The sequence below is a fragment of the Diprion similis genome, chromosome 2 (genome assembly GCF_021155765.1).
Source record: "Diprion similis isolate iyDipSimi1 chromosome 2, iyDipSimi1.1, whole genome shotgun sequence".
NCBI classification, from domain to species: Eukaryota; Metazoa; Arthropoda; class Insecta; order Hymenoptera; family Diprionidae; genus Diprion; species Diprion similis.
The window spans coordinates 18,743,612-18,758,551 of NC_060106.1; the positions used below are offsets into that span (position 1 = coordinate 18,743,612).

Below are 14,940 nucleotides of genomic sequence, written 5' to 3' on the forward strand. Positions count from 1 at the left end.
CTCCATCGTCCGTTTTATTTCATCTTAGATCTGCACCGATTCTAGTTGTATTTATTAATTTTGGTGATTATACCTTCAGTTTTTAAATATATTATACATATTTTAAGATCTTAAGTGAAGCAAAAAATATTATTCAGGCTGTGCAAAGTGAAGATTTGTTTTTTGGTTATTTTTTTATTATGCCGGCGTAACGACAAGTTGATAAGTTAAGGGTATTAATTTTACTGATAAATTTTAGTGAGATAATCGAACTGATTTACTGGTTTACATAATAATAATAATAATAATAATAATAATAATAATAGCAATAATCTTAAAATCTTGCAGCATCAGAAATAGTTGCTTGTAGATTCGCCGCAGTTTTTTTTTTGCATCTTCAACGATATTTAAACTGTTATGGCAATACTTTTCTAGCAACTATTATAACAAATGAAATTCTTCCTCATTGACGACGTTCCGCTGTTTGAACTCTCCTACGCAATTTATTCCTTTGTTGTTTATTTATTTATTTATTTATTTTTTTTTGTTTATCGGTCTTTTTTCGCGTCCGTTTCCTGCTCGTTTGATATGCAAGAAAATGATTCGTTCCGTGTTTATCTGCGAACAATAAGAGTTGCCAACTTTTCTGCTATTTTACTATCTTTCTTTACTAAGATGACGAAAAAATTGAGCAAATAAAGATGGGAGGTTTGAAAAAATCATCACAAAAATTGATCTTTCATTTCTTTACTTGCCAAGCGCAGTAATCGCGCGATGATCAACCAACCTAACGCATCGATCAAGAATGAATCGTCTTTGCTCTGGCATAATTGCGCAATCTTTTCACCACAGCGAATCGTTTAATTCAACAAGCTTTCGATCGCAGATATATTGAGGTCAGAATTTCAATCAACGTGCCGCGAACCTGCGACAAGGATTTTAATAACGCCTTGAGGTACGAGCGAATCGCGATAATCGCACGTTCATAGAGCAAACATTCTTTGTATACATGCGAACGCATAAATCGAACTGCAGATTGCTAATTCATATGGATTATTCGCCGAATTCAAATCATATATATCACGTATAACGCGTTCCCGAAAATTTTCAAATTATTATACACAGACCTGGTTAGATTTTCTCAGCATTTCCTATATAATATGTGTCCCTATTATCCCGTATAGCATATAAATATATATTACGCCTAGACAAGCTTCGTGCTGCGCTTCTCTACTTCTCAGTCAGTCAGTCAGTTTATTGAGCTTCCGATTGTAATGGGGTCAGAATTTCAATCAATAAACGTTACACTGATTCTCATTACCCCACCAATAATAAAACAGCTTATCATATTTAACGAGGCTCTTGAATAAGCCAGATTAATTTTCTAAAGAAGCCTTTCAGCTCCGGTTCAAGCCTGTTTAATCACGTATTTATTATTATTAATATTATTGTTGTTGATGTTGTTATTATTATTATTGTATGATACTGATTGCGAAAAATACGATTTACAATATTATTCCGATATCGAGCCACTTTGCTCACTCGATTTATATAATTATTATGCTAATAATGAAAATTCAAATATCTCTGCAAGAGTCTTGTATAATTACGCTCTCTAATTATAACAATAATTTCATATAAATATCTTACATATTATATGTAGCTGTGAATCGGGTACGAAAGTATAAAATATTATACATATTTTACGCACGATTTAATCTGTAAGTGAAAAACTTTTACGAGCTTTGTAAAGTTAAGAATTGATAGTAGAAGCGAGTATGTTCTAGTTGAATAAAAGAAAGTGATGAAAAAATGAGGCAGAAGTAAGGAGAGAACGAGCGACGAAATAAATGAATAGGAAATAGAAAGGGGATGAAATTCTCAACTAATAGATTGTAAATATTTATCAAGTCTTATATGGACACTCAAGGATTATATTATTGATGCATATCCTTGCACTGGACGGTGTAAAACCGAAGGATTTTCAAACTGTTACTGCGGTCAGCCGTTCCCTCCTACTTTTTTGGTTTCTTTTTTCTCCTCGCGTTTTTTAATCTCTGTAACATGAACCGCTGCTTCGAGAGGAGAAGAACAGCTGAAAATATAGAAACAGAGTGGAAAAAATCTTCTTTCGTTAGAAGCCATGGTCGGATTAGGTTAGGTTAGGTTAGGTTCGTTTCTTGTCTCGAAGGATGTCGATGAATAAGGCAGAATAATTAGTTAAATAAAGATAATATCTCTTCATTTATCACAGTTTAAATTCGATTGCGGAAGATCTTTACCCGACGGATAAGCAAACGGACAGTAAAAAACGTGGGCCAATAAAAAAAAGTGGTTAAAAAATGGGTTGATAGGCAGAAATACTTGTATTATTATCGACGAGGATGGAATGGCTGAGTTATCGTAGGTCAGTTCTCATCCATGTTTTAATTACTTCCGCTGTTGTAAAACCACGCTTATTCGTTATTTTAATGACTATAATTTCATTCGAACGCTTAACGGAACGGCTAATTGAATGATTTGAAATTGTTTTTTTCTTTTTATTTGTTTACTGTTTTTTTGTTGTTTTTTTTTTTTTTTTTTTTTTAACTTTTTATTGCTTTCCATTTCTACTTAATTGACACTGATATCTTATTAACGCGTGGGATTAATTGTAAGTTCGTGTAACTTTGTAATATCGTACAAACGATGCATTTTAGAGAAATTTTATTCTTTCTCCCGAAGCGTTATTATACAGCAAAATTTTTGCAATTCACATATTTTGCAGACTCGGATACTTTAAAGTAATTTTCAAAGTTGCAAAATTACGATTTTTCTCTTCTTCATTATTCCTCTTTGTCATTCGTTACTTTAATGTAATAAACTTGAACTTGGTGTGAATTATTCAATCTTTATGAAATTCTTGATTTGAAAAACAGGTTCAAGAAAATTATCAGTAAGATACAAAACAATGGAAAAAAATCAGAAATCGAAATGTTAGCTATTAGAATGATTTTTACGCAAAATACAGCGGATGTAATTTTTTTTTCCTTTTTTTTTTTTCCCTTCAACCCACAGACATTAAATTAATTTTCGATATTCAAAATTGAAAACAAAAAAGTCAACATTAAATTGGAAAATTCCCTTCACGCGTGTTAATTTAATTAAACAACAATAATGTCACAAAAACCATTCAACTCCGGATGATAAACGAATGAAAAATAATTAATTTATTGTTAATACTCAACGAGGCTGTAGCTCCAAGTTTTTCATATCGTTTGTAGTCGCCGACGGTAGAAATGAGATTGTAAAAAAGGCGACCTGTGCAGGTAATTGATGCAGCGCATACTCGGATTCGAAAGGTCGTCGCATCGTCCTTGCCCTATAGAGAAGTCGTTATTAATACAGTCATAAAGAAGGCGAGGGCATGCTGCATGTCTCATTGTCAAGTTCTAGAGTCCCTGAATGTTGTGCGGTTCGGTGGGTAAACGATCTAGCGATTAAAACTGATCAGTTTTTTTTTTAATTTTCTTTATCGTTATTATTGCTCCGAGTGATTCTCATTAATTTCTGTTTATTTTATTAATCCATGTATTGTATTCATGCGTAACTCAACGTCATTTTATTTATATATATATATTTCAACTGATGAGTTATTAATTTTTTTTATAGAATTTTACTCATCTATATTTTTTCACAATTCCCGAAAACGTCAATTGTACGATAAGAAAAAAAAAAAAAAAAAAATAAATAAATTGTAGGATATTGTTAAATATTGTTTACATTTATAACAAACTTGTTGGTTGTAATTAGATTCCCGTAGAAAGTAAAGATAATTACTTTTCATACTTCGGTCGGTGTTGGAATTGAAAAAAAATTTGATTTTTCAATATCTTTTTCCAGTATCAATGTATCTCGAAAAATCGATAATTATTTGAAAAATTGAAATCTTCTTTTCTTGCAGAGATAGGAATTTTTTTTTAAGTGAACTAAAAAAGAATGGAAATAAGTAAACAAACTATACTCCATCGATATGGTAAACCTAATTATAACGGATTGCGACAAAGACAGAAATTTCTATATACTTTTCTGGAAAATTCAACAAAGAATTTGGTGACCTACCTACTGTGTAAAAACCTCTTAATATCCAGAATTCAAAAATCATTGTGCCAAGAAGTAAACAATGAAACTAAACGAAAGTTTTACAAATTCCATATCGCGGATGAAACTGACTGTACAAATTAAAAACGGTGATATCAAAACCTAATCGACTCGCCATGAAATTTCCCTAAAAAAAAAAAGAAAAAACCAAAAACAGGAATTACAATTAATACAGTTTTCGGACATTGGATTAATTCTAAAATTTGAGGGATGACTTTTCATCCTTTTTCGCGCTTTCTTGTTTCTTCATTCTGTTTTTTTTTTTTGTGTCTCACAACTTCGGTTCCATGTTTTTCAGGGAAGGCGAAGGCGGCGGTGGCGGAGGAGGGGGCGGCGGTGGTGGCCGAGTAACTTCCGGCGGAGGCGGCGGAAGGCGAGCCCCAAGCCTCAGGTTGGTGAACGGAAGAGCCACCGGAGTCGGCGGCCTCCACACGAGCAGCACCGAGTCCGTCAGGTCGCCTCATCATCATCTGAGCCAACAAAACAACCACAACAACAATCATCCGAGACTCAACAAGGATGACAGCATCAAAATCAGCATCGAGAACACCAACACTTGCACCGACAGTCTCGTCACCGCTCTAGACGACGAGACCTTGCTCATCACCGACTTCCTTGGCGATACTGGTATACACCCACAACTCCTAATCATTGCATGTGCATGCACACTTCTTCTGATCCTTTTATTAGGGGGTATTCCACGCCAACTCGACCAGTGTTAAGCGCCCTGATCATCTAAAAATTATTTTATGTTTTTTTCTAACATTCTAATTGGTAAAAAACGTGACCTGAATTTTTTTCAAATTTTTTTTTATCGGAACGTTTATTTTTATAAATATCTGAGAAAATTCTTGAAAATATAGCGAATGATACAAAACACAACTCGTTGAGGACAACGTGGGCCGGATTCTTTTTTAATTCTCTTTCATCTACTTAATTCGAAATTTTTTAATTTTTAAACCCAAAATTAACACAGGATCAAAACTTAAGCGTCAAAAAAGGATCAATTTACTTGTAAATTTTCGGTTTCAGCAATTCGATTTCGCGCCAGTCTAGTTAGTAAAGACAATTTTGGGTTTAAAAATTTCAAAATTCCGAATCAGGTGATAAAATAATTTTTTTTTTTTAATTCGGTCTACGTTTTCCTTAACGGGAGGTGTTTTGTGTCATTCACTGGATTTTGGAGAATTTCTTTAGATATTCAAAAATCGGCATTCGCGATCGACTTCAAATATTCATAAAAAATAAACGGTTCAATAAAAAAACTTGAAAATAAATTCAGTTCTCGTTTTTTACCGATTCGAATGTTAGAAAAAAAACATGAAATGATTTTGAAATGGTCGGGGTTTAACACTGGTCGAATTGGCGTGAAATACCCCATATATACCTGCCTGTAATATCATCCTTCGAATTCAAATTCCTGTCGTAAAATTTTAACTCCCTATTTTCATTTTCAATTACTCATCCGGTAACAAACGACACGGAATAAACAATCGGGATGGTCACTCGCTGGTATTCGTTTCATCGTGATTAATTATTGTTTTTTTTTTTTTTTTCATTGATTACCGTGAAACTTTCCTCTCATCTTCTTATTCTACTTCGCTTTTCTTCATCTCTTCTCTACGTTACATACAAAATTCCGAGTCGTTTTCACATATGTTCGCCAATAATTCCGGAAATATTGAACCGATTTGCCTCCTTTTTCTTTCTTTCGATATAGCTAGAACGTTTGGCCATAATTTAGCCTTTATTTCGTTACAACGAGACCAATAATTTTCGAGATGTAAAGGAATCTGTAAGCCAACTATTGAAATTCCAACGCTGGCTAAACTGTTACAGATAGAGGTCAGGTCAGGTTAGGTTAGGTCAGGTTAGGTTGGATATTATCAGTCTTTTTACACTTAAGTATATTTGAATAAATATTGATAACAATATACGTACATAATACAATATATATATATAATCGTATCTTGAAATTGTAAGACGATGTCAGCGATGTTCTGTGTACAAAATAGATAATCGATTACTGATGGAATGTTCAAGAAACTAGAAATGCAAGTTTCAACTTGTCGATGAAACGTATCACGTACATACAGCGACATTTCATTGGATTCTTTATTTTACGCGTGTAGTTTCGTCGCGTATGCGACGCCGCTTTATCTTCACCGATGATAACAGTTTCCTTTTCACGTCGCGGACAACTTCCGATAAGCTAATTATTCCCTGAAAGATCTACTATGTTAGAATGATCGTAGAATGTATGAAACAAAAGAACCAAAAACAAAATGCAATTTGACAATATATAGTATGTGAAAAAATTGAGTATAAAGACAGTCCGAAATTTTTCCTAACGGTGAGTTAATTATTTACGATTATACGTTCAGGGATATAAATTAAATGCGAGAGAATGAAACGAGGAAGGAAAAATATATCAACGCCGATGTTTTGACGCGTTGTTTTCGAATAGGATGACAAAAAAAAAAAAAGAAAACGGAATTGTTCATTGATAAGAATGTTGCATCCGTTCATGCCAATTTTTCATAACAAAGGAGAATGAAAGATGGAAAAAAAAAGAAATAACTTTACTTGAACGTTGCTAGAATTGACAATGAAACCCCCCACCCCAACGATGACGACGAACAAAGAAAGATAAGCAAGAAGAATGAATGAGAAACAATAGAAGAAAAATATACCAAGAAAGCAATTATCGTTAATGGAGAAATGTTTAATCTAGTTTATTATACGGTTCAAAGATCGAATAGTATGATTCACGTTTGTTCGTTTGCGCAGGTAACGAGATGAACTACAAGGGTAGCGGCAAGGTTCACTTCGGGGTTGACGATGTCTCGCTCTATGGAACCCCGAAGGAGGAGCCCGGCCCGGGACTTCCGGGTCAGGAGGTCAAGCAGAGTTTTCTCAAGAACCAACTGCAGGCCCTCTTTCAACCCACGGACAACAAACTGGCCATGAAATTGTTCGGCAGTAAAAAAGCCCTGATGAAGGAACGCATAAGACAGAAGGCGGCGGGTCATTGGGTTATACATCCCTGTTCCAGTTTTCGGTGAGTCTTTCAGAGAATAAAAGGGATGGAAAGTAAAATTAATGAGGAAAAAAACAACGTCGATTTGACCAAAGACGTTAAAGTTAGTGGGAAACAGATTATCTTCGATTTGGAAACACGTTTGGACGTTCAATTATTATGTTTATCGTTTTTTTTTTTTATTTTATCTATTTGAGGAAAAATTTTCTTCACGTTGAATGTTTATGATTCAGGAAATTTTCTCAAACTTCTCTCACTTCCGGTTATCGAACGATGAGTTTTTACAATTTTTAATGCGACTTTCTCGTCTAGCACGAATTAATAAAGAATGGTTTTATCGATTTTAACGAAATTTTAACTTTACTTTAGCGATTTGTAACGATACTTTGGAAATTTTCGTCACTCTCGGTTTACGTTCATCCTGAACGTCGAAAAAATTTATTATACAATGATATTTGAGACGAAAATTGATTGTCAGTTGGAGATACGAAACAAATTTTCTTTTATTCCGAATTACAATTCGCTTTTATACTTATTAACATATAATGAATGAAAAAACGTTTCTTTCGTCTTTTTTCATAGTTCCAATCTTTCCTCGATACCGTTGATTACTGGAAAAAAAAAAAAAAAAAAAAAAAATTCAAATCTAAACAAATTCTTCTTCTCATCCAGATACATAGTAAGAAATAATTTTTCTACGTTAATTCTTTCGCGATGATGAATCATCACCGAAAATCTCTCCGGAGACAGGTTTTCTCGTTATCAAATGACCGAAATTAGAAAGGAAATTGGCGATGGCGATGAATTCGAAGCTAATCGGCAAATTTTCGCATTCAATATTCAACAATTATCATTAGTCCGGTCGAATGTGTACGTAATACAACGCAATACCTTCAGCCTTATGCCGCAAGTGACGCAGACCTCAGCTGCTGAAACTTTAATCATACCTTTGCTAATTTCCCCCGCTAAGGGTAGGGGGTGGTAGGCACGCAATTATTTCCATCCTCGTAATATTTAACGCGTGCAACGTACGTTCCAACCTACTTCGTTAAATACGTTATACATTATAATTACGTATCCCGCATTCTCCAGAGATACGTTTATTAATCGTCATCTCACCGTGTCAAACTAAACCGCCGCCTGCTGAGGACGAGTTTTTGCGAATTTACAACTTATTATCAGTCCGCCAGACGGTGCCACAGATTCTGCCGTAACCTGATCTCCTTAATACTTTGCGTATTTATACGTGCGTATAATAGCAGCGTTCATACGCTGCTTCGGAATTTAAAGTGAAACAAAATCCTCGGCTAACTCACGATTATATTTACATGGAATTAATATTCGTCTTAGAAAACGGAATAGTATCTCATATAAAAAATCAAGCACGAATCTCGAGAGATACATACGTGCAAGATTTTATCGTGATTTATGTGGTTTATTATTTTTTAAACACTCTGCTTTTCCGTATTCTAAAAAAAAAAAAATCAATCAATCAATAAATCAAATTAATACGATCGAAATTTCTGCTATCGATACAATTTTTCGTCAAACTATTTTTCGACCAAAGATAATGGAAATGAATGAATCAATGTTTTCTCTTCTTTTTTTTTTTTTTTCTTCTCTTAATGAGTTTCGATTAACTAATTACATTTTGAGCAAAATATTTCGAACCGTTTCTCACTTATTTCTGAAAATTCTACATTTTTTTGTACGGCAATCAAACATCGGGCAAAATCCTTGTTAAAATGGGAATCCTTTGGGTACTATATATATAGCAAGAAGTTCTCGGATTATTCCGTTCAGGCCAAGCAATTTTCCTCGCTCGATTTACTTTTCTTTTACGTACCTGCTTTACTCGCTATTTTTTGAAATATAAAAAAAAAAAAAAAAACGAGACAAATAAATTTAGGTAAAAAATCGTGCGATTGATGACTTAAATCCATTTCATCGCAGCAATCTCAATCGTATATTAAAATTTATCGAACATCCCAAAAGTATAAGAAATTTTTTTTATTATTTTTCTCTTCAAATCTTTTTTTTTTTTAATTTTTTTTATGCGTTTTCTATTCAATTTTTTACACACATTTCTTCCTGCCCTACCTACTAGTTTTATCGTCTGTATTATGTATTATGTATACCGTCGTTCGAAACGAACCTGTTAAACTTAACTGCAGCGAATGCATGCAAGTGACTGCCTATGCCTGTAAGACTCGAAGTGAAAACTCGTTGCGGGCTTAACGGTAGAATGTAGATACAGGCTGTGCGATTAGTTCCGGCAATCATATAAGTTTCAGGCTATACTACACTCGCTAGTCTAACGTTACAGACGTTTCGCTATGGAAATTAAACCAGGGATTACCAATGCAGCCTAGCTTTACGAGTGCATGCCACCATGTGGCGTAAACACGTGCAGAGACTGGGAAAAATAAACGAAGAAGAGACAGACGTCAGAAAATAACGAACAATATAAGGAAATATAGGATTAACAAAAAGGTAAAAAAAAAAAAAAAAAACTTGTTTTGCTCAAAATTCGCTGGGCATAACGTAACGTAGGTATAGCTTCGTTCGCTTTGCGTCTGTCTATTCGATTTTATCTCATCTCCGCAAACACCTTGTACGCCTCGTATCTTCTGCAGTCTGTTTTTGTTAAGATATTTCAAGAAAATACTAAAAGAAAATCGAAAAACGACGATAACATGTCCGGGGTACAAGTGCAATGCTCTATATTTTTATAATCAATACATTTTGTCATATTGGATTGGATTCTTCGCAATTCAATTTTCTGCAGATCTGCAGACAACCTTTTACATATCTCTCATATATATATATATATATGTATATATATTATATATTATATCCAGTTATCGCTGTTGGTTCTTCAACGGTTCTGATGAAATCCAGATGGTCGCGAAGAACACTGAACTCGTTTCATTTATCCGATGCCGTTATATGAACCTTTATTGCATACATATAGCCTGTATTGAAAGAAATACAACAGTTTAGATAATTGAATCTAGTTTCGAACGACGCGTGATTTTTTATTTTTTATTTTTGTTTCTCATTTTTTTTCTGTACTTACGTATCGATGATCTGAAAAAAAAAGAAGGTGGAATTTTCTTCAATATAAATTACACAGCGATAAACACATTTTTAGACTATCCGCATACCTATTATCGATGTATTGAAATTTATTTGTACCGAAAACAAATTGAATAACAATCGTCGCGTATGATATGTATATTTGATTATAGAATATAAACGTTAACAGCGAGAATCAAAGTAACTACCTCAAAATACACTCAACTTCCTCGACACGTAAGTTCAATTGGTAAAAATCGAATTTTGTATCTACTTATTTAATATCGATCATTCTTACGATCAGCAGGATCATAGATGCATGATTCGCACGGGGTAGAGGGAGGGTATACACTATATTATACATATATATATATAGCTTGCCAATTCATTGCCTCTATATGTTGTATTTATCTCGAACAATTTCGGCTACTATATGGCATATTAGTATTTCTAGCTTGCGGTTATATTTAGTCTATAAACAACGGATCCCGGTTCGATAACGACTGTCAAATTTCCTTACTACACATGTCGAATATCAGAGCCTTTTTACAGGTGTAAACATTCATTGGCCTAACAATAAGAAGGTATCCCAGGTTGATCTTTTGTAACATTTTATAGTTAGGGACTAATAACTAAGCGACACGGATTTTTTCTTGTTTTTTCTACACCCTTAAACACCTTTAAGAGTGCGAAACTACCCTCCAAAGTAAGGCATTTCAAGGCAGACGATTTGGCAGTTTTACCCACAAGAACATAATAATTTTAACAACCAACTCAATTGGAAAAGTTTTCTCGTAAAAAGAAATGAAAAATGTAATTATCTCAATAAAAAAAAAAAAAAAAAAAAAAAAAACAAACAAACTGCCAAATCACGCTCTACTTTCGAAGGTGGTATCCACCCCCTTAAAGTATTCAATGGCAGATAAAAACAAAAACAAAAAAACAACAAAAAACGTGACGTTTAGTTTTTAATCTACTATAACACGTCAGAAAAGAAATCAAATCGGATAGATCGACCTGGGATACCTTCCTTGTAAAATTGCCGCATGAATTATGCCAAGTTTATGGTATAAACGTGATGATGGCGGTGATAGTCTTAAGAATTCAGTCGTAAATACTTATGCAGATGTGAAATATGACGCGACGTTACCATTACCATGTCCATTATGCACTGGGCAAAACGTACAGACTTCCGATGGCTGTTGTATAATCGTTACTTGTTAACCGATCTACAGAAAACCTGTATTTTTCAGGTGAATGTACGCGTTCTTTTTCTTTTTTTCTTTCTTTCTTTCTTTCTCTCGCTTTTTCTCTATTATCTTAACTGTACACTCATGGTAGGACTCGATATCCACTTCCTTATCATTTGGGTTATCAGGATCAGGACCGCTTACCGGGATCTTGTCGATTGAGTCCGTTATACACAGCCAACAACTTTCCAACGCTTTTATCACTTCTTAACGCCTTTGGCGATGCGTAGGAAAAGTATTGATTTTTGTCGAAAATTACTTTTTCTCATTTCAACGAGTATTCACCTTCATTTCGGACCTTTGGTATCCGGGAAATTTCAGATCTTAGAAAAATGACGATAAACTCCTGATCAAGAAGAAAAAAAAAATTAGATAAAGAAAAATTTTAATTTACACAACTTTACAATCAAACGATGGGCATTAAAAATTTCCATATCTCGTTTTCTTTATCACAGTTTGATTCTAGCGAAAAATATTCATAAAACTCGACGGATTCGAACACAGTTCGTACAACGTTTGGAGAAAATTTTATACAAATTGTTATAAAACGAAGATAAACAATGTGGTTGGAAATAATTACATAAAATATAAAGAAATCGTTTTATAAAAGAAAAACAGAATATTAACGATAAATGATTTTCATCACACTTTATGGTAGGCACTTTCGGTAATTGAATTGTTTCTCACAGTAGCGAGAAAAATAGTATCTTCATCAGTTGTTTCCCCTTCAAATTGATCGGTGCCAAGTATTTCCGTAATTTTTAATCCATTCACTGTCCAAATTTGCAATTTCCATCCAATACCATCCAGTCCAAAGTACACTCCAGAATCCAAGGGGACATATTGATTTTCAAACAATTTGACGAAGCCTCTTCACAACCAGATCCAGTGGATACCTACGTTTTGCCCTCCTTAATATCATGTCGTTCTCATTTCGTGACGGTGAAGTCCAAAGAAGAAGAAGAAGAAGGTTGTTTCGTAACCGGTTTCTGTTTAGGATCAGGTATTTCCGTGTGTCTATAGAGTAGTATATGGATACGCGTGTATCGCTATAGCCTGATGGAACATCTGCAGGATCGATCGGTATTAGATTATACATCCATATACTGTATAAATATACATATGGTATCCGATTTGATTGGTAGTTAAGGAGAGATAAGCATGCGCTAGCGGTTAGTCGTAACGGAACTTGTCTGTGTATATAATGTACATACCTAATAATGATCGCGTGTAGGAACCGCGGTGGGCGCGTTCATCGCCTCTGACAGATTTTTCTAACGTCTAATTATCTAATAAAACATGATTTATGAGCGCGATTTGAAACGTTGTTTCTACATAAAACTTGTCGCCAGGCTTCGGCGTGCGTCATCTTCAAAATTCGCGTGTCAAACGTCAACGGATTGTTAAAAATATATTGAAAATACTTTCTTTTTTTATTTCTTATCTTCTTCATTATCTTCATTGCACGTCTTATTTACACTCGAAGTTTTGCCAAAAACTTTATCAATCGAGTAACGTTAATCCCTGCCAAAACGGAAATTAATACAATCTCCGGATAACTTCCGATGGTTTTTGTACTTTCTACATTCTGTAGGGATAAACTTGACGATGAAATTACAAATCTTTTGATATTTTGGAAACTAATCACAGTGGAATCGTGGAATAACGCGAAAGTTTTCTCTTACCGTCGAATTTCCGCTTTCGTAACGCAGACGAAATTGAAAACGTTTCGCCTACTGTTCCACTTTCGTCTTTTACTTATTAAATAATAATTAATTTTTCTGTTCCCTGAGTTAATCCTTATATTACACACGAATGTGTAATGAGAATCAGACATACACACAGAATGATATGAATACCCTGACAAGAGTAAAATAAGGTGAGATTTTTTCATACGAATATTGCAGGCATGTCATATAAGCCGTCATAAAACCGTGCAGAAACGATTCTTGGACAAGTTCCGTTCGACGAACGTCGGAGTTGATTGGACAAACGATCAAAGCACCGTCGTTTAACACGTGAAAAGTGGAGCAGGTCGAGGCAGAATGATAAAATATGCTCATTATCCTCGTCTCGAATTTGTACGACATGCTATATCTCCGCTCGGGGAACGTTACGTACGACGGAGTGAGAACCGTTTGTAAGAATGTTGGAAAATTAATTCATCTATATCGTGATGAAGCTGGTCTTTTGTCAAAGTATACAAACACCGCTAACCGATCGGATGTCACTCGACCTTGATTGAAGAGGAACAATTAAAGCTCACCGACATCACGCCTCTCAAGAATCTCTGAAGAGGATGGATGGATGGATGGATGGATGGATGGATGGATGGATGGATGGATGCTGTGTGTAGTTACCTTGTTAAAAGCTTCTCTATACTCTGGCAGCGGCGGGAGACGACGTTAAAACCGTCCAAACCTCGAGTAATAATACCCTCGATGCTCGGCGGCAGCCGGCAAACGGTAAACGGTAAACGGCCAGCTACTACCATTTACTTTATAAGAGTGATCTCAGAATAATCATCCGATTAAACCTGAGCTGCTGGTTCGTCGCCTAACCTCCTCGTGTGCAATACAACGCTTCGATGCTACCAGATGAAATGGAATGGAATGGAATGGAATGGAATGGGAATGGATGCACGACACGCTCGTGCACTGAGATGCTAACCAAATGATCGAGGGGAAAGATTAGCTGACTTCACGCTCATCGTCATTACGATCTTGTTGATGTGGGTCCACCATTCTTTGGTTGTGAAGGTTTCGACACCATGACAAACAGATACGGTGGGTGGGACTCCCGAATCGTTTCGATCCCAATTCATCACTCTTGACAATCAGTCTCTTTTGTTTCTCAAGTCCATAGTTTCCATAGATTGAATTATCTGAAGAGTAAACACAAGTGGATGTCATTAAAGTTCCGTAGAATCGAAGAGACGGGAATATCGGAAAAGAATTTAAAAAATGAGAAAAAATTAAGAACGCCAAACGATCTTGGATGAAAATTCTGCCCATACGATCGATCCACGAACCGATATTCCATCGCGATGTTGATACAAAGGTGATGCCCATGAACACCAGAGAAACGTGCAGCGATGCAGCAGTGCAGCGGCGATCTACGGTGAACTTGGCTTCCTTCGACACTCGATCCATCGAATTACATGCTCGTTGTTGTACAGCGAACAGCTCGTGTTATATCAACTGTAACAACCCGGCGGATGACAATGATACAATAAAAACGCACAGTGTGCTTTTCGTACCACATGCGCGTGGAGAGACTATAAGCAGCATATTGCTGGAACAACACACGTGACGTGATGCAGGAATGGAAATGCGTCGTACTGATTGATCGGATTATTTATATCGCGTTCAACACGTCAATTCGCTCGACAATGTATGACAAAATATATATTCTTGGTAAACAGGAATTATTTATTTACAATTCTCTGTTGTG

At 35.2% G+C, this 14,940-nt stretch overlaps 1 protein-coding gene across 14 annotated transcripts in view; it reads left to right on the top strand.

The window, feature by feature from the left end:
• Positions 1-4,450: 4,450 nt before the first annotated feature.
• LOC124416146 (potassium/sodium hyperpolarization-activated cyclic nucleotide-gated channel 2) overlaps positions 4,451-14,940 on the top strand; it is a 55,950-nt gene continuing 45,460 nt past the window's right edge. For 13 of the 14 annotated variants that reach the window (XM_046897046.1, XM_046897045.1, XM_046897048.1 and 10 more), the window contains exons 1-2: positions 4,617-4,746; positions 6,910-7,180. In XM_046897046.1, the coding sequence (XP_046753002.1) occupies positions 6,918-7,180 (263 nt within the window). In that variant the 5' untranslated portion in view covers positions 4,617-4,746; positions 6,910-6,917. Of the gene's footprint in view, positions 4,747-6,909; positions 7,181-14,940 lie in introns of all 14 variants that reach the window. The other variant, XM_046897056.1, reaches the window with a different exon arrangement.